The sequence below is a fragment of the Drosophila montana genome, unplaced genomic scaffold (genome assembly GCF_035044405.1).
Source record: "Drosophila montana isolate Dmon_TW-CO22-7 unplaced genomic scaffold, ASM3504440v1 contig_3733_1, whole genome shotgun sequence".
NCBI lineage: Eukaryota > Metazoa > Arthropoda > Insecta > Diptera > Drosophilidae > Drosophila > Drosophila montana.
The window spans coordinates 12668048-12685270 of NW_026998620.1; the positions used below are offsets into that span (position 1 = coordinate 12668048).

General features: G+C 44.2%; 6 protein-coding genes across 6 annotated transcripts; 3 read left to right on the plus strand and 3 right to left on the minus strand.

Moving 5' to 3' along the window:
- Positions 1–49: 49 nt before the first annotated feature.
- IntS12 (Integrator 12) lies at positions 50–1237 on the plus strand. The gene has a single exon (XM_064693072.1). The coding sequence runs from the start codon at positions 118–120 to the stop codon at positions 1111–1113; it is 996 nt and encodes a 331-aa protein (XP_064549142.1). The 5' UTR covers positions 50–117; the 3' UTR covers positions 1114–1237.
- ball (ballchen) lies at positions 1190–3352 on the minus strand. Its single transcript, XM_064693071.1, has 3 exons — positions 3209–3352; positions 2925–3145; positions 1190–2858 (listed from the first exon to the last, which is right to left on the minus strand). Exons 1-3 carry the CDS (start codon positions 3288–3290, stop codon positions 1299–1301), a joined length of 1863 nt encoding a protein of 620 aa, XP_064549141.1. The 5' UTR covers positions 3291–3352; the 3' UTR covers positions 1190–1298.
- A 451-nt stretch (positions 3353–3803) lies between these two features.
- KaiR1D (Kainate-type ionotropic glutamate receptor subunit 1D) lies at positions 3804–9655 on the plus strand. Its single transcript, XM_064693425.1, has 12 exons — positions 3804–3962; positions 4233–4388; positions 5949–6043; positions 6131–6220; positions 6293–6450; positions 6516–7191; positions 7258–7427; positions 7484–7744; positions 7806–7937; positions 7998–8196; positions 8255–8486; positions 8552–9655. The coding sequence occupies exons 1-12, from the start codon at positions 3851–3853 to the stop codon at positions 8845–8847; spliced, it is 2577 nt and encodes an 858-aa protein (XP_064549495.1). The 5' UTR covers positions 3804–3850; the 3' UTR covers positions 8848–9655.
- A 314-nt stretch (positions 9656–9969) lies between these two features.
- On the plus strand, positions 9970–13454 carry Ir93a (Ionotropic receptor 93a). Its single transcript, XM_064693426.1, has 10 exons — positions 9970–10081; positions 10138–10290; positions 10342–10478; positions 10540–10648; positions 10713–11260; positions 11325–11446; positions 11488–11629; positions 11693–11869; positions 11926–12301; positions 12357–13454. Exons 1-10 carry the CDS (start codon positions 9970–9972, stop codon positions 13088–13090), a joined length of 2610 nt encoding a protein of 869 aa, XP_064549496.1. The 3' UTR covers positions 13091–13454.
- RpS30 (ribosomal protein S30) lies at positions 13110–14015 on the minus strand. Its single transcript, XM_064693427.1, has 3 exons — positions 13944–14015; positions 13628–13716; positions 13110–13555 (listed from the first exon to the last, which is right to left on the minus strand). Exons 2-3 carry the CDS (start codon positions 13703–13705, stop codon positions 13235–13237), a joined length of 399 nt encoding a protein of 132 aa, XP_064549497.1. The 5' UTR covers positions 13706–13716; positions 13944–14015; the 3' UTR covers positions 13110–13234.
- Positions 14016–16324: 2309 nt separating this feature from the next.
- LOC135436553 (homeobox protein MSX-1) lies at positions 16325–17068 on the minus strand. The gene has a single exon (XM_064694184.1). The coding sequence runs from the start codon at positions 16935–16937 to the stop codon at positions 16398–16400; it is 540 nt and encodes a 179-aa protein (XP_064550254.1). The 5' UTR covers positions 16938–17068; the 3' UTR covers positions 16325–16397.
- Positions 17069–17223: the final 155 nt, after the last annotated feature.

Below are 17223 nucleotides of genomic sequence, written 5' to 3' on the forward strand. Positions count from 1 at the left end.
CATAACAGCTGTTTCCCAAAATTATATGAAACAATACTTATTAACACTTTTTACTGTGTTTTGCATTTATCATAACGAAATTTCCACTAACTTTAACTGAGAATATTATCTGAAAAAATGGCCGCAAATATTGCCGCAGCAGCCGCTGCCGCTCAAGAAGTAGATCCTGTGCTGAAAAAGGCAATTAAATTGCTACATTCATCTAATCCAACTTCTGCAGCCGAACTTCGCCTGCTGCTGGATGAGGCGCTTAAATTGCGCTTTGGGCCTGAGAAGATGATCTCAAAGAATATGACCCAGCGCATGATGGACGATGAGGCCAATTTTCCAGGTCGCGCAACCCCACAACCACCGGCACAGCCAGTGGCAACCGATGAGATTATCAATCTAACCAACTCACCGGACAAGGTGCCCTCGGATTCGCCCGACACCATTGCGGATTCAGATGATGGCAGCGCCGCTGGATTAGCCATGAGCGGTGTCGTCAACACAGGCGACACTGGCGACTTTGGTGACTTGAACTGTTGTGTTTGTGGCGAAATGGTGTATAAGGCCACCAATCGACTCATTGAGTGCTCCGACTGTGGCGCACTTTATCACCAGGAGTGTCATAAGCCACCCATTACCAATGAAGAGGCAGCCGACGATCAGGTCCACATTTGGCAGTGTGATACCTGTTGTAATAAGCCCTCGACAAGCCGGGCCGCTGCAAGCATAGCCTTGCCGGTCGCCACCCCCACTGTGATCATACCCGATGAGCCCATGCCGCTGGTGCCCAAGACCAAATCGTCGGTGCCCTCGTCGCGTTCATCTACATCCTCCAACTCGTCCTCGCCGTTTTATAAACCAGAGCCGAGCAGCTCCACAAATGCCAGCAGCAGCAGTAGCAGCAAGCATGGACACAAGTCTTCCTCCTCATCGTCTTCGAAGTCGCATAAGGAGGAGCGAGCAAGCAAATCTGTGGCGCCTGCACTAAACACGATCAGCGCACCAGAGAAACACACTAGCAGCAGCAGTGGCACTTCTTCCTCGAGGCGCGGCAGCTCGACTGCCAAGTCCAGCAAGAGTAAGCATCACGAAAGCAGCAGCAGCAGTAAACGCAGAGCTAAATAGTGGACACTTGAATTATAAAATGTGTATCATTATCTTTAATATTAATATGTAAAAGCTAATGCGCACAACATGTATATTTATAGAACATATTTAAGCTGACACAGGTCTGAAGCTTCAAAACATATACCCAGCAGCGTTTTATTAAATGAAAATATATAGTTGTATGTATAAAAAAATTAATGGAATTAGCGCCTATACTTGCGCAGAGTAACTGCAGGTGTGCGTGGACTCCGCGTGGAGTTCCTAGCTGGCGAACTAGAACCCTCTTCGCCATTTACTTTTCGTATATTAATGCGTGTCGCTGGCGAGCTGCCTTTGGGCGTCGAGGCGCTGTGCGAAGAGGGCGTCTTGTTGCTGCCAGCGGGTGTTATGTTGCTTGCCTGCGCCTTCTTTTTGCGCTTTACATTCACAATTACATTGGCATCCATACTGACATCCAACTCGAAGTTGAACTCGTATGTTTTATTGGAGCGCGGCTGCGGAGTCAAGTCATCATTGATCACCGTCTTGCCAGGCCTGCTGCGCAACGATATTGCTGGACTGAAATTGATCTTGGCATTAGTTCTCTGTGGTTTCGGCGTGGCGTTGCTTTCCACTTTGGCCCGCTTCAGCGGACTGGAACGCAGTGGCGAGGAGGCTTGTGGTGCTTCGCGTTTCTTGGGCGAAGCTGAAGCTGGCTTGTGCGCCGCTTTGCGCGTTGGCGTGATTCTTGTAGGTTTGGACCTAGGAGCTGGCGATGCTTTAGCTGCCGCCAACTTTCTGCGCGGCGTGTATTTTGTATCCTCTTCGTCATCGCTAGCAATGATTTCATCCTCTGAAGATGAATTTATTACCAGAGATTTTTCTTTTTTAACCTTGCCCCGCTGTCCCGGTGCAGCCACTGTCCCTGCCTTCTTGGCTGGCGGACTATTGTTGTTATTGCTGCTGCTCTGCGACGTCAGTTTAAAGTCCAAGTCCCCACTGTTTACCACTTTCATTTGCTTGAGAGCATTAAGGAAAAACATGCGACACTTGTCATAATTGGGCGCTTCGTTGTGCGCCAGCTTAGATACGTATTTGATGTAGTCAGAGATGGGCGCCGGCACCCCTTTGGGAAAGAGGGGCTTTAGTGCGGCGTTCACGTCCGCCATAAATGCCTCCTTGGCCTTTTGAACTTTCACCGGCACTGTCAGAAGTTTATCCCTGATCCAGGGCAGCTCCACGCCTAGCCATTCTATAATATTGTAGCCGAGTATTTCAAGATCGGCCCGCCGAGTGGCTACGCCCAAATGTGCATCCCGCGATGTGTACTCAATCGTGCCATTATGCATTTTCTTTGGATCCGGCTTGAAATCCCCCGTCACATAGTGGGAAGCTAGCCCAAAGTCCACCAAATAGGCCTGACAACCACCGCCCTTGCCCAGGCCAAGTAAAATGTTGGCCGCCTTGAGATCTGCATGAACATAGCCGGTGCCGTGCATAAATTCATACACATCCAGCATTTGAATGGCTAGTCGGTAGACGGTAGCCTCGGGCAAGCGCTTGCCGTTCTGCGCATATAACTTTGATATGTCGCTGCCGTAGCGCGGCATAACTATGAACCGATGCTTCTGACCATTTATGTCCGCAGAGCCGTTGGCTAGTATGTAGGGCATACCCAGAGATTTGAGACCATGCTGCTGCTTGAAGTTCTTGATGTCGTCTTGTTTTGCATTCCGCAAATAGAAGTGCATCTCGACGAACAGCGGCCCATTAGCATGTGGCTCCTGAAATATGAAAAGCCATTGATGACAGCAAGAAGTTTCACACATTCTGCAGCTTCAGCTACTTACGCATTTCACCACTGCATCGTAGTTATTTTCTCCATCACGACAGGCTGCATAGATTTCACCGAAGCCGCCAATTCCAATCGAGGGACCAATGCGCCACTGTCCCTTGGCCAGATCTGTGAGAACGGTGCCCTCTTTAAGCTTCTCCGGCATAGCATACAACTTGCCCTTGGCTTTTTTAGCCGGCGCTGCCTTTGGCTTGGCGGTACGACGCATTTTCGTATCTGAGACGGCTTAAGTTACAGCGTTGTTGAAATCAAACACAATTCTAATCAATTCCAACGTACGAATGCCGCCACAACGCATCTGCATCAACCGCGCGCCATTACATACGGAAGTATTGCCATTCACGAGGCTACGTCGCGTCATTTTACCCTCAACACGATAACAGATATCTCAACTTTGCGTTAACAGAGCTATGTGCATTAACAGAACGCGGTTATGTCAAATTTAAATATATATAATTTGAAATTTTACGATTATATTTATAATGCAAAGGGCAATTGATTTTTTTTTTTCTGGCTGAGTGACAGATTTTATAATCTTAGGAAAATCTTGCTTTAACCGTCACTCCAATGGGACTCAATATACCGGCATCATCATTTGCCACAGCATCCACATTGAGTGCGCAGCTGTTTGAACTGTCACCCGGCTTTTGGATGCCACCCACCCTCAAACCTAAGGGAGCCTGCAACAGGACGATGCCGTTTCACATTTAAAAGAGCGCACATCAGGATCTCGTGCTCAGTAGATGTTTCATCTCGATAGTCGACACAACGCGCATAACACAGATAAAGTGAAAAAAAAATAAACAACTTGTAAAATGTCAGCGCGCGTTTAGAAAACAAACTTTTAACGAGTGATCGATTACAAAAGTCAAAGATTAAATAAATAAAAGGAGAGCTGTTCGACAAGTAAACGCAGCTAAAATGCAGCCAAGTGTCGGCAACAATGGAATGCTTTTATTGCTGTTACTGTTGATGCATCAAAATGCATTTAACTGGCATCCGGTTCTGGCATTGCCCGACGTTATAAAAATTGGTTAGTTTTGATTTATTGAAGATTAATCAATTTAGAAAACTCCTGTCTAATTTGTCATTATTCATTGGTTGATTAAAAAAGCATCTTTAGCGCGTATCGATTTTTTTACATCAAAAGCGCGCGTGTGTGTGTGTATCCTCGTAAATGTCCTTACTGATGTGTGTCACTGTGTTTGTGTTTTGTTTGTTTTCCTTTTGGCCGTTTTTTTTCCCTGAGACACGTTTGTATTTGCTTATTAATAACATTGTTTTTCATCGTTTATTGCCGCAGGTGGGCTTTTTCATCCCTCGGACGACCATCAGGAACTCGCCTTTCGCCAAGCTGTCGAGCGGATAAATTCCGACCGCTCAATTTTACCCCGCTCAAAACTTGTGGCCCAAATTGAGCGCATTTCGCCATTTGACAGCTTCCATGCCGGCAAACGGGGTAAGCAGTAGCAGTGGGGGGATATCGGTACACCTGACCCCCCTCAAATGTAGATGTTATTGTTTTCATTCATCCGTTTTGTCTCGCTTGGTCCCATTCAAAACATTGCACTTTATTTTTGTGTATTCTCCATTAGATTCCATTCGATTTTGTATTATTGTTATGCAAATCGAGTTGACTATTGGGAATTCACTTCATGTTCATATATCAGAGAGCTAAATTATTGAAGTTCAATTGCATTTTCAATCCCTTCCTTGTGTGGCGATTGTTTTAAATTTAAGCTCATGTGTTCTAATCTTATTGCTGTGTAGCATTTGTATTATGTCCATGTACTCAACTACACGCTGAAATGGATAAATTAATGTATGAATTCAAATTGCAGAAACTAAGCTACACACTCTTGTTGTAATAATTTAATTCGAGTTAGAAATGTGCTCAACAGAGAGCAGACATTTAAGCATTTGAGGATGTTTTGAGTGAAATAATACTTTCACAGTTTTAAGATATGTATGTGTGTGGCATGAATAATTATCTAAATATATCGTATTCTGTGTTTTCAATTCTAAAGCAATCTCAGCCTTAAATGAGAACAATTGAAACTCAAACAGAAATAATTTTTTGTCTGTTCTAATAGCACATTACTACTATCAAATAAATAGTTCTTTAAATGATAACTGGCTTTAAGAAAACTACATAATTAACAAACGATTTTAATATTTTCAATTGCCGTTAAAATGCATTTTCATTAAAAACAAGATAACAGTTGATGTTAGTAATAACAGAAATTCCAATGAACAGAGCAGAAAATAGTGTTATTCTGATAAATGAGAGACAAAGCTCGTAAAAGGACACGTTGGGCCTTATGACCGACTCCCATAACCACAGATACCTTGCGGCACGGTAAAACACATTTTAGCACGACGGTAACAAGCTGGAAAGGACACACATTCACACGACTACTTTATTTCCCACAGCCTGCCTGTGCACACACACACACACACACACACACACACGGACAGACACACGGACACACTTAGGCAAACGGTATGTTGGCCTCCATACCTATGTTTGTATATGTATGTGTAGTGCACAACTACACCTGCACCCACACGTGCTCGGTAATTTGATGAGCCAAAGGATGCTATGGTAAAAGCCAAAGCCAAAAGGCAAAATGGAATTATGTCAATTTGAAGTGCATTTTAAATATGCGAACTAGGCGAAATGAGCTTTACTGTATCTGCCGGCAAGTATATGCGCTACTTGGACTCATTTTGCGCTGCCGCAAATCGGGGGATTCCATTCGAGATAATCTTGCTTGGCGCACTTGCATAAGGCGCATTGGGATTTGGATTGGGAGCAGCAGAAAGCGTATAACATGAAAATCAATTTGAGACCCAGAGGTTGCTCGCCGGGGAATTATGTTTATACCAGACATACATATATGTATTTGCACTAGTACATTCTGCAGCAATCTCCTCAAGACTTTGGCAGTCAGTGCAAATGTTGGCCAATAGCTGAGCATCCGCCTTATACATTACTCTCCCTTCATATCCTTTTCAGTTTGCGGCTTGTTGAACATTGGCGTAGCTGCAATTTTTGGCCCACAATCCTCGCACACGGCCAGCCATGTGCAGAGCATTTGCGACAACATGGAAGTGAGTGCTTTTGTTTAAGAGGGGCATGTGGGGGGGTGGCTAAGAAATCGCCTTAATCTATGTCGGCTGTTGCACACAATTATTTAGATACCGCATTTGGAGAATCGCTGGGATTACCGCCTGAGACGCGAAAGCTGCCTGGTGAATCTTTATCCCCATCCAAATACACTCTCCAAGGTAATGTGTATATGTGTGTTGTGTTTTACTGGCAACTGAACTTTAGCTGTTGATATTTGTATTTGAGCTCAGGCTTATGTGGATATTGTGCGCCATTGGGGCTGGAAGACTTTCACCATAATCTATGAGAATAACGATGGCATTGTGCGGCTGCAGGAACTGCTCAAGGCGCATGGGATGACACCATTTCCAATCACAGTGCGCCAGCTTAGCGACAGCGGAGACTATCGGTGGGTTCATCTTTAAACAAATAAGCTGGTTTATTCTTGATCTATGTCAATCCCATCATACATAGACCCCTGCTGAAACAGATTAAGAACTCGGCGGAGGCGCATATTGTGCTGGACTGTTCCACGGAGCGCATTCATGAGGTGCTCAAGCAGGCACAGCAGATCGGCATGATGAGCGATTATCATAGCTATTTGGTCACCTCGCTGGATCTGCACACCGTGGACCTAGATGAATTTCGTTACGGCGGCACAAATATAACTGGCTTTCGTTTGATCAACGAGAAAGTCGTCTCGGATGTGGTACGTCAGTGGAACATCGATGAGAAGGGCATGCTCCGTTCCGCCAATCTGACCACTGTGCGCTCGGAGACGGCACTCATGTACGATGCAGTGCATCTGTTTGCCAAGGCGCTGCATGATCTGGACACCTCACAGCAAATTGATATACATCCGATCAGTTGCGATGGCCAGAGCACCTGGCAGCATGGCTTCAGTTTAATCAACTACATGAAAATTGTGGAGATGAAGGGCCTGACCAATGTCATCAAGTTCGACCATCAGGGCTTTCGCACAGATTTTATGCTGGACATTGTAGAGCTTACGCCGAGCGGCATACGCAAAATAGGAACCTGGAACTCCACGCTCTCCGAGGGCATCAACTTTACGCGCACCTTTAGTCAGAAACAGCAAGAGATCGAGGCAAATCTGAAGAACAAGACCCTGGTAGTGACTACCATACTGGTATGTATGCATAGCGAAAGGATCAACAGCCTTTCGTAATTACTAATTGCTTCTTCTCTTTGGCAGAGCAATCCTTACTGCATGCGCAAGGAATCGGCGGTACCTCTGACGGGCAACGATCAGTTTGAGGGCTATGCCGTGGATCTGATTCACGAAATATCCAGATCGCTGGGCTTTAACTATAAAATTCAGCTGGTGCCCGATGGCAGCTATGGTAGCTTAAATAAAATGAGTGGGTAAGTTGCTTTGTATGCAGCATATGACCATATGCTTACCTCTATTTTTTTTACAGCGAATGGAACGGCATGATACGCGAGCTGCTGGAACAGCGCGCCGATCTGGCAATAGCCGATCTCACAATCACCTTTGAGCGCGAACAAGCTGTGGACTTTACCACGCCGTTTATGAACCTCGGCGTTTCTATACTCTATCGCAAGCCCATTAAACAGCCGCCCAATTTGTTCTCCTTTCTGTCGCCATTATCTCTGGACGTTTGGATCTACATGGCCACAGCCTATTTGGGCGTTTCCGTATTGCTCTTTATATTAGCCAAGTGGGTTAACTTGTTGCTAACCAAACTAACTACCTATTGACTATCTTTATGGTTTAAATAGATTTACGCCCTACGAGTGGCCCGCCTACACCGATGCCCATGGCGAGAAGGTCGAGAGTCAGTTCACCTTGCTCAACTGCATGTGGTTTGCCATCGGCTCCCTTATGCAGCAGGGTTGCGATTTTCTGCCCAAGTAGGATGAACACCGTTTATGTTGTGTGCTTAGCTTAACCTTGTTTTGGATTGCTTTTAGGGCTCTGTCGACTCGCATGGTGGCTGGCATTTGGTGGTTTTTCACGCTGATCATGATCTCCTCCTACACAGCCAATCTGGCCGCATTTCTGACTGTTGAACGCATGGACTCCCCCATTGAGAGTGCCGAGGACTTGGCCAAGCAGACGCGCATTAAATATGGCGCTCTCAAAGGTGGCAGTACGGCGGCTTTCTTCAGGGTAAGCCATTCACTTAAACAGCTAGAGAAGGCCCAAAATAATAACTGGTCTTTTGCAGGACTCGAAAATCTCTACATATCAGCGCATGTGGTCCTTTATGGAATCGGCACGTCCCTCGGTCTTTACGGCCAGCAATGGCGAAGGCGTTGAACGCGTGGCCAAGGGCAAAGGTTCTTATGCATTTCTAATGGAATCCACATCCATTGAGTATGTCACAGAGCGCAACTGTGAGCTAACCCAAGTGGGCGGCATGCTGGATACCAAAAGCTATGGCATAGCGACCCCGCCAAGTGAGTTCCATTGAAGTGCAGCCATTTAGTGTGTATATCTCATAGTTGACTTATGCCTCACACAGATTCGCCTTATCGCACTGCCATCAATAGCGTCATACTCAAGTTGCAGGAGGAGGGCAAGTTGCATATACTGAAAACCAAATGGTGGAAGGAGAAACGCGGTGGTGGCAAGTGTCGCGTTGAAACCTCTAAGTCATCGTCGGCGGCCAATGAGCTGGGACTGGCCAATGTGGGTGGCGTCTTTGTGGTGCTAATGGGCGGCATGGGCGTGGCCTGCGTAATAGCCGTATGCGAGTTTGTGTGGAAGTCACGCAAAGTCGCCGTCGAGGAACGTCTCAGCGCAATTCTAAACGAATGAGAAAAATTGTAAACCCAGGACGAATGGGTTTAGAAGTCGGTCGACGATTTGGAACAGGAACCAAAAATGCAAGCACACATTATTGCAACGCATAGATCCCAATCTGTAGTATAGCTACAAAAAATTATATTCTGGCATATTCGTTAGGCAGCGCACTTGAAGGAAGGAAAATTAATAAAGTTATTTCAGAGAGAGAGAGAGTGTGTTTGGGAAAATGGAAAGAAAGGCGCCACCAATGATAACCTTTTGAAAATTAACAATAGACAGAAAATTTATATACATAAACTATTGAACAAGAAAAAAAAATGATATACGCACAGTTTATATGATAGACCTTCTTTCGTAATACTAATATTATAAATACAATACAACAAGTACGGATAACAATCGAAATCGTATGCATTTATATTTGAAAGCATTTTTGGAATTGTATAATAGTGATAAGTGTAGCTAAATTATACATACATACATTTACAACACATTACATAGATGCATATAAGTATATACATATGTACACCAAGCGCAATACTTGGTCAATATACCTACATATAATACCATTTAAATATATATATACTAATAAAAACCCTAATATGCTCATAGAAATAAGTTAGCAAATAGCCAATAAAAATAAAAAAAAAGAGAAAACCTAACCTAAGTGAATTGTAACTCTTAGTTGAAACCCTTCGGTTCCTTCAGTTTCCCTACTTCCCTAGCTGTAAGATTGTAAAATGTAATTACCTTACACGCAATATTGATGAACAATTTCATAAATATAATTAAATAAACGAAGTTAACACCGCAAACACAATAGTTTCGTAGACGAAAATCCTTTATCGGACACCTGCAACAATTTGCTGACGTGCCCGACATTTGATGTGGATGTCGACGCCTAACCGCAAACTGTCAATCAGCCGGCGACCGCGGGAGAACCCTTTGCCGCCGACTTTTCCCAGCTTTTAAATATTTTATGTGCTTTAGCCACACGCCTCAGTGCGCTCCAATTGCTCGATTTTAATTGGCTTCATGGCTTTTATATTTTATCCTCAAACATCAAAATCAAAGGCCCCATCGGTCGTATTGTTAGCTTTCACTTCTCAGTTAACTTTCAGCGGTTCCGGCATCATGAGGTTATCGGCCTTAGCCTTCAGCGTGCTATGTGGCCTGCTGCTCTGCGAGCCGGCTCCAGTCGGGGCCAACGACTTCTCCTCTTTTCTGAGCGCCAATGCCTCCCTGGGTGAGCATGGACACATCTAAATATGTTTGCTCAGCCCGGCAGTTTGATTCTTCCAGCTGTGGTTGTGGACCACGAATATATGGCTATGCATCGACAGAACATTTTGGCACATTTTGAGAAGATTCTCAGTGATATCATACGCGAGAATATGAAGAATGGCGGTATCAATGTGCGCTACTTCTCCTGGAATGCCGTGAAATTAAAGAAAGGTAAAAGAGAAGCTTTACAAAATATTTGTGGTTCAATTTAGTCTCGCAAAGATTTTCTTGCTGCCATTACGATTATGGACTGTGAGAGTACCTGGAACTTTTATAAAAACACACAAATAACATCGATACTCCTGATTGCCATCACGGATTCGGATTGTCCGCGTCTGCCGCTCAATCGTGCGCTGATGGTGTGTAATTTTTTGGACAGAATTTACGTGCATTTCCATCACAATTCGTTATGTTTTGAAGATACCCATGGTAGCTCAGGGCGATGAGTTCTCTCAAATTTTACTCGATGCCAAGGTGCAGGGCATTTTCAAATGGAAGTCGGTGGCTGTGTTTGTAGATCAAAGCATACGTGAGTATACCAAAAGCCAGTCCAGCTACAATATTGATGTATTTTCCTCTACCCCCTGCCCCAGTCAAGGACAATCCGATGTTGGTCAAGTCCATATTGCACGAGAGCTCCACAAATCATATACTGCCGTTATCGGTGATTCTCTACAAGATTGACGAAACGCTGCGTGGCCAGCAAAAGCGCGTTGCTCTGCGCCAAGCGTTGGCACAATTTGCGCCCACCAAGCACGAACTGAAGCGTCAACAGTTTTTGGTCATTTCCAAGTTCCATGAGGATATCATTGAGATAGCCGAGACACTGAGCATGTTTCATGTCAACAACCAGTGGATGTTCTTTGTGTCGGATCAACTGCATACTGATTTTGATGCCAGCACTGTGACCATAAATCTGGACGAGGGCGCCAACATAGCATTTGCACTTAACGAGTCCGTGTCCGATTGCATGGATACATTAAACTGTACCATATCGGAGGTATCAATGGCCGTTGTCACCTCGCTGTCACGCATGATCCTCGAGGAGCAATCGATCTATGGAGAAATATCCGATGAGGAATGGGAGTCAATACGCTTTACCAAGCATGAAAAACAAGACGAGATGCTGCAATACATGAAGGTAAGCCAAACCAAAGAAATTCTATACCCACATAAAAACTCAAGTGTGGTTCGTATTCTACCAGGAATATTTGAAGGCTAACAGTAAATGCGCAAGCTGCGCCAAATGGCGCTTTGAAACGGCCATCACCTGGGGCAAGAGTCAAGAGAATCGTAAATATCGCATGGGTAAGTTCGCAAAGGATCTATGGGTTTTATATTATCCTGCTCTCCGACCGCAGCGACCACTCGCGATACGAAAAATCGCAACTTTGAGTTCATCAACATAGGATATTGGAGCCCGCTGCTGGGCTTTGTATGCCACGAACTAACCTTTCCACACATAGATCAGCACTTTCGCAACATCACCATGGATATTGTCACAGTGCATGTGAGTCATTGAACCAGGAATATATGTATGTAATTCTTATATATTGGTTCAAATTTCTCGTAGAACCCGCCCTGGCAAATACTGACCAAAGACAGCCGCGGAGCCATCGTGGAGCACACTGGTATTGTTATGGAAATACTGAAGGAATTAAGCCGCGCTTTGAACTTTAGCTACTACCTGCACGAGGCCCATTCGCCGGACTACCCGGAGTACTCGCTTGGGCAGAGCACGAATGAGAGCGTGAGGATAAGAGTAGAAAAATATCTGAGAATATTAATTACTGCATTGGCTTGCAGGATGAGCTGATGGGTTCAATGACCTATCGCATACCGTATCGTGTGGTTGAGTTGATGCAGGGTAACGGGTACTTCATGGCCGCCGTGGCAGCCACCATTGATGAGCCGCACAAGAAGCGCTTAAACTACACGCAGCCCATAAGCATACAGAAGTACACGTTCATTTTGCGACAGCCGGATGAGGTGAGTCGTATCTATCTGTTTACAGCTCCGTTCACCCTAGAGACCTGGGGCTGTTTGGCGGGCATTTTATTGGTGACGGCGCCCATGCTGTACATTGTTAATCGGCTGGTGCCGCTGCAGGAGCTGCAAATCCGCGGCCTGTCGACTGTCAAAAACTGTTTCTGGTACATTTACGGAGCGCTACTACAACAAGGTAAGCGGATCGGGCACATGCAACTGCAGTCTCCTTAAAAGTGCAACTCTTGCAGGTGGTATGTATCTGCCTCGTGCGGATAGTGGCAGGTTGGTGGTCGGCGTCTGGTGGCTTGTTGTCATTGTGCTGGTTACCACCTATTGCGGAAATCTGGTTGCTTTTCTCACATTCCCAAAGTTTCAGCCGGGCATCGATTACCTTCATCAATTATTTGATCACAAGGAAATCAAACAATATGGCCTGCGTAATGGCACGTTCTTTGAGAAGTATGTGCACTCCACGACACGTCACGATTTCAAGCGTTTCATGGAGCGCGCTTCAGTCTATAATAGCTCACAAAGCGAGAATATTGCAGCAGTAAAACAAGGTGAACGTATCAACATTGACTGGCGAATCAATCTGCAGCTTATTGTGCAGCAGCACTTTGAGCAGGATAAGGAGTGCAGATTTGCATTGGGCAAGGAAGACTTTGTAAGTGAGCAGATTGGATTAATTGTGCCCTCGAGCAGCGCCTATTTGCACTTGATTAACCAGCACATTGATCGGCTGTTTCGCATGGGTTTCATCGATCGCTGGCATGATACGAATCTGCCCTCGATGGACAAGTGCAATGGGAAGCATATGCAGAGGCAAATCGCCAATCATAAAGTGAACATGGATGATATGCAGGGCTGTTTTATGGTTCTCCTCTTTGGCATCATTGCGGCGTTGCTAGTGAGCTGCATTGAGTTCTGGTATTATCGGTGCTTAGTTCTGAACAAGGGCCAGAGCATTGACTTTGCCAATTGACACAAACACACGAGACGCGTCGGATTACAACTTGACGTGCGTAAAATAAGTTGTTTAATTGTTGAAAATTACTATATGAACATTATTTTGCAATAAAAAATAGCTCAGCTTCTGTTCATCATTCCTTTTGCAAACTTATCCACCTTACGTCGAGTTGGCGTTGGGGCCACGACGACGGCCGAAGCCCTGCACAATGTTGACAAAGCGGCGATTGTACTGGATCCTACGCTTGGCGCGACCGGTCTTCTTCTTCTTCTTCTCCTGCTTCTCAACCTTAGGGGTCTGGCCCTTGACCTTACCGGCACGCGCCAAAGAACCGTGCACCTTACCACCAATCATGGGAATGGTAATGTCCAGCTCGAAAGAGCTCAGAGCTGTCACGGGCGTGTCATTGGTCAGAGTGGCACCCTCGCAGTTCAGGCTGAATTCTTCGGAATCGAAGCCATGCAGCTGGGCGATTTGATTCTATGATGCGAGAAACAACAGAAATGAGGTTAGGGGGAAATTTTTGTTGTCGTGACTTCCACAATCACTCACCTTGACACCAGCAATGGTGGCATCCTGGGACACCTCCAAAGCCTCAATTGTTTCCAAGCCACGTACGAAAAGCTGCATATTGATGTGCTCTGAAAACCGAATAAAACGAAATTAAATTGACATCCACAGCCTACGCCTTTGTCGAAGTGGGAAAACACGTGTAGCATTTCACACTGATATTTTCACAACCTAGCAAGACGCCAAGTTTGGAATTTTATGCACAACAAATTTTCCACACTTTGTACAGTACATTTCGCGCATTTACGTTATTAAAACCTTTTAAATATCCAAAAATTTGGCAAAAACTTTTGCTCACCTTGTCACTTTTATGCGGATCTATCGAAAAGAAAGAATTTAGGGTTGCTGCCGATATGTTAAATTTATAATCGTCAAGAGTTGTCACTAGAGGGCGCTAACGCATTTAATGCAACTCGGCGAATTCTAACAGTGCTGCCAGACGTTTTAGACAATTAATGGCGGGCCTTTGCTTTATTTGAACTGCGAAATATTTTAAAATTTTTATGTACATAATCAAATGATAAGAAATTCAAATACTTTAGAGTTTACATATATGAATAAAATTTGTATGTACAATGTGTCGCTATTTATGTCAAATGGCAAGCAAGCAGCATTGGCAAAGGGCCAGTCTGACTGACGCCACACTAAGCCACATAGTGCGCTTACCTCAATCTACGTAAAAATAGGAATTAGGTTAATCCCACCATGTCTAGTCTGCTGTGCCCGACTTGACCCACTTCGGTATTATGTGCGTGCGCCTGCACTGCTTTTGCCTGCACATTGTCTTTGGCTCTAAGAAAAGGACCTGGGAGGACATTTACAGCCCAATGCGGCGCATGGCTGTGTTATTCTACGCCATTAGAATAAATATTGCCGCATTGTTTGTCAAACAGGACTAGATTAGTAACATAAACATTCGTTCATTGAATGCAAATCATAAGCCGATTTTGTAAATTTGCCCGAATTATCTTCAACTAATGAGTGTGGCTTAAATTGTTCAAGAAGGTTTCTGGCTATATTCTTTAAAGTTTTGGTTTAATACATTTTATGCACTCCCTTTGACAACTGATGTCCTCTATCAACTGGAATGCATTTGAGCACCGAACAGATGTGTCATTTGATAGATTTGTCATCTCATACATAGTCGGCATCAATTGAGAACCCTTCAACGACCATTTCCTCTCGTTTCATATCGCCGATGTTCATTTAATATAGGTAAATGGCGCATGCGCTCCAGGCCTCCTCTTGCCCACCTTGGTCCAGTTTTTAGATACATATATGATCGGATTAGCCTGGGCTTAGGTATAGACACCGCCAGGATTTGCGTAGACTCATTTGCCTTCCAGTTTGCCGAGATGGCAAAATCATAATCATCTTTCGTATTCGCAAGAGTATCCTTAAACACGGCGCTCCCCGCACGTCGGCACTTTTTGCTGTGGGCCGCCGCTTGGTAATTTGATATTTTTGTTGTATGCAAACAATGGAAAGCGGAAAAACAAATTATTCTTGACCATGAAAACAGCAACAATTGCGGAATCGGCTTAGCATATGCCCCGCCTCACTATTTAGCTCTGTTTGCTGTTTTTCCGGCACGCGAATCACTTCGTTTTCATTGATGATTTGTAAAAGAAAATTTCCCAGGCAGCATAATTTTTACACACAGTGTTTGCACATGGTTCACGCAATCCCATGATACCCTTGGCGGCAAGGTAAATGAAGAGCATGTGTGGGAATAGACTAAAACAAATCCAGATTGCAGTTTCCACAAAATCGTTGTTCATCTAGGAGATCACATTACTTAACTTGTTGTTATATGTATATACATTTGGATTATGTTAATTCATCTGATAACTAGGTTCGTTTTCTTCAACAGATTTCATTATATCCATTTACATACCATATTGACCAAAATCAAGGTCTTATGCAATTATCTTACTTGATAAAATGATTTTTCTTTTTTCAAAATGAAGTAAACATTACAATTAGTTTCTAAAATTTATTAATACAAATTAACAAATATTTATCGATTTTTATGTGTTAATGAGGAAACAATTTTAATTACTAAAAAATAATGTTAAAGTTTCAATATAGAATATTCTTTAGACTAAAACTAAATGAATTACTTTCTTTAAATAGTTTAATTTTTTGTAGAATGGTCGTTAACATTTAACCCAATAACTCAAGTACAATATATAGAAATTTGAATACAACGAGTTTCAATAAAACAGATATGAAAAAAAAATAACACCCTTATAATTATTTAAAATATATTCTGCAGCTTATTTTCACTTTAACTAAGCACAGTTCCTTACAGCTCCAGAGTTACAATTTAAAATTAAAAAATCTACAAAACATTTGGACTTTAAATCCTAAATTCTAAAAGCTCCATAGTTATTCAAAAATTTGTTATCTAATTTCCAGGCATCTTTAGAATTTTACTCATATAACAGATCTTATAGAGCCGTAATGATCGTTGAATATAAAATGAATTTGATATTCAAAAGAATTTATGTATAAGTGTTTCATATAAAAGTTGGTTTTATTTATAAAATTTAATTTTACTAATAATTTATATATTGTCTTCGTATCATAAATCTAAACATACATGTGCTTATAAAGAAATAATATTAACAAAAAGTCGTTCAATCCAATGTACAAACAATCACAATCTACACAGTAACAGCCAAACTTTGGGCATTCTTTCTAACCACGCCCCGTTCGCGAACCCGCCCAATGAGGCTCCCATTGCTTTTCAAACAATGACCAAAATATCCGACTCGGTCTCTGGCTCCGGACTGGATGCATTCGATGAGAAGGTGGAGTCACAGCTCTCGTCCTTCTCCCGTTTCTCACGTCTTTCCCTGGCACGACGATTCTGGAACCAGATCTTGACGCGCGTGTTCGTCAGCTCCAGCGTTTCGGCCAACTTGTTCGCATCCTCGGCACTCAAATAGTTGGACTCCTTGTAGGCACACTCCAATGCCTGTAGCTGGGCGGGTGTGAAGGGAATGCGTGGCAGGCGTCCCGGTGTACGCTTCGCGGATCCCTGACGCAGCGCTCGCGGCAGCTTGGGCGGATGGTAGCGTGTATATTGCAGCAAGTCGTACATGGGCATCGGTCCGTCCAGCATAGAAACTGATGCTGCGGACGGCAACTGCTCCTTGGGTGCAGGCGAAGCGTATGGATGATACAGGCTGACTCCAAGTCGCTGCATTATGCCCACGGAGGCATTGGTGCCGACATATCTATCGCCGGCGCGGTTCAGTATGTAGTCGATGCTAAAATCACACATCCTGGACGATCCTTGCGCGTCTCAGTGCCAAATAGCTACTGTTTCAGCGCACTGCGCATCCTTGGCTATTTAAGGCTGCTCTCTGAACAGGCTCAGCCGCCATTTTGTGCACCACAACCGACACCACAAGCGACACCAAGAGCAGCACCGTATGGCCATCCCTGTCTGGCAGCGGCTTCCAATCTCATTCGGCATTCGAATCTCATTTGGGCGCAGCGAGGCGTTTAATAGGCGTTGCCCGGCTCTGGCCAGAGACGGGCGAGCACATCAGGTAGGCTGCCGTTGT

What these genes read in the sequence shown, in the direction of transcription:
- KaiR1D (XM_064693425.1), top strand. Translation starts at nt 3,851, where the DNA reads ATGCAGCCAAGTGTCGGCAACAATGGAATGCTTTTATTGCTGTTACTG. An exon ending in AGCGACAGCGGAGACTATCG is followed by an intron (nt 6,451 to 6,515) that starts GTGGGTTCATCT and finishes CATCATACATAG; the next exon opens with ACCCCTGCTGAAACAGATTA. An exon ending in TTGCTCTTTATATTAGCCAA is followed by an intron (nt 7,745 to 7,805) that starts GTGGGTTAACTT and finishes TGGTTTAAATAG; the next exon opens with ATTTACGCCCTACGAGTGGC.
- IntS12 (XM_064693072.1), top strand. Translation starts at nt 118, where the DNA reads ATGGCCGCAAATATTGCCGCAGCAGCCGCTGCCGCTCAAGAAGTAGAT.
- LOC135436553 (XM_064694184.1), bottom strand. Translation starts at nt 16,937, where the DNA reads ATGTGTGATTTTAGCATCGACTACATACTGAACCGCGCCGGCGATAGA.
- ball (XM_064693071.1), bottom strand. Translation starts at nt 3,290, where the DNA reads ATGACGCGACGTAGCCTCGTGAATGGCAATACTTCCGTATGTAATGGC. An exon ending in GATGCGTTGTGGCGGCATTC is followed by an intron (nt 3,146 to 3,208) that starts GTACGTTGGAAT and finishes AAGCCGTCTCAG; the next exon opens with ATACGAAAATGCGTCGTACC. An exon ending in ACGATGCAGTGGTGAAATGC is followed by an intron (nt 2,859 to 2,924) that starts GTAAGTAGCTGA and finishes TTCATATTTCAG; the next exon opens with GAGCCACATGCTAATGGGCC.
- RpS30 (XM_064693427.1), bottom strand. Translation starts at nt 13,705, where the DNA reads ATGCAGCTTTTCGTACGTGGCTTGGAAACAATTGAGGCTTTGGAGGTG. An exon ending in CCACCATTGCTGGTGTCAAG is followed by an intron (nt 13,556 to 13,627) that starts GTGAGTGATTGT and finishes CTCGCATCATAG; the next exon opens with AATCAAATCGCCCAGCTGCA.
- Ir93a (XM_064693426.1), top strand. Translation starts at nt 9,970, where the DNA reads ATGAGGTTATCGGCCTTAGCCTTCAGCGTGCTATGTGGCCTGCTGCTC. An exon ending in GTTTGTAGATCAAAGCATAC is followed by an intron (nt 10,649 to 10,712) that starts GTGAGTATACCA and finishes CCCCTGCCCCAG; the next exon opens with TCAAGGACAATCCGATGTTG. An exon ending in CGGAGCGCTACTACAACAAG is followed by an intron (nt 12,302 to 12,356) that starts GTAAGCGGATCG and finishes CAACTCTTGCAG; the next exon opens with GTGGTATGTATCTGCCTCGT.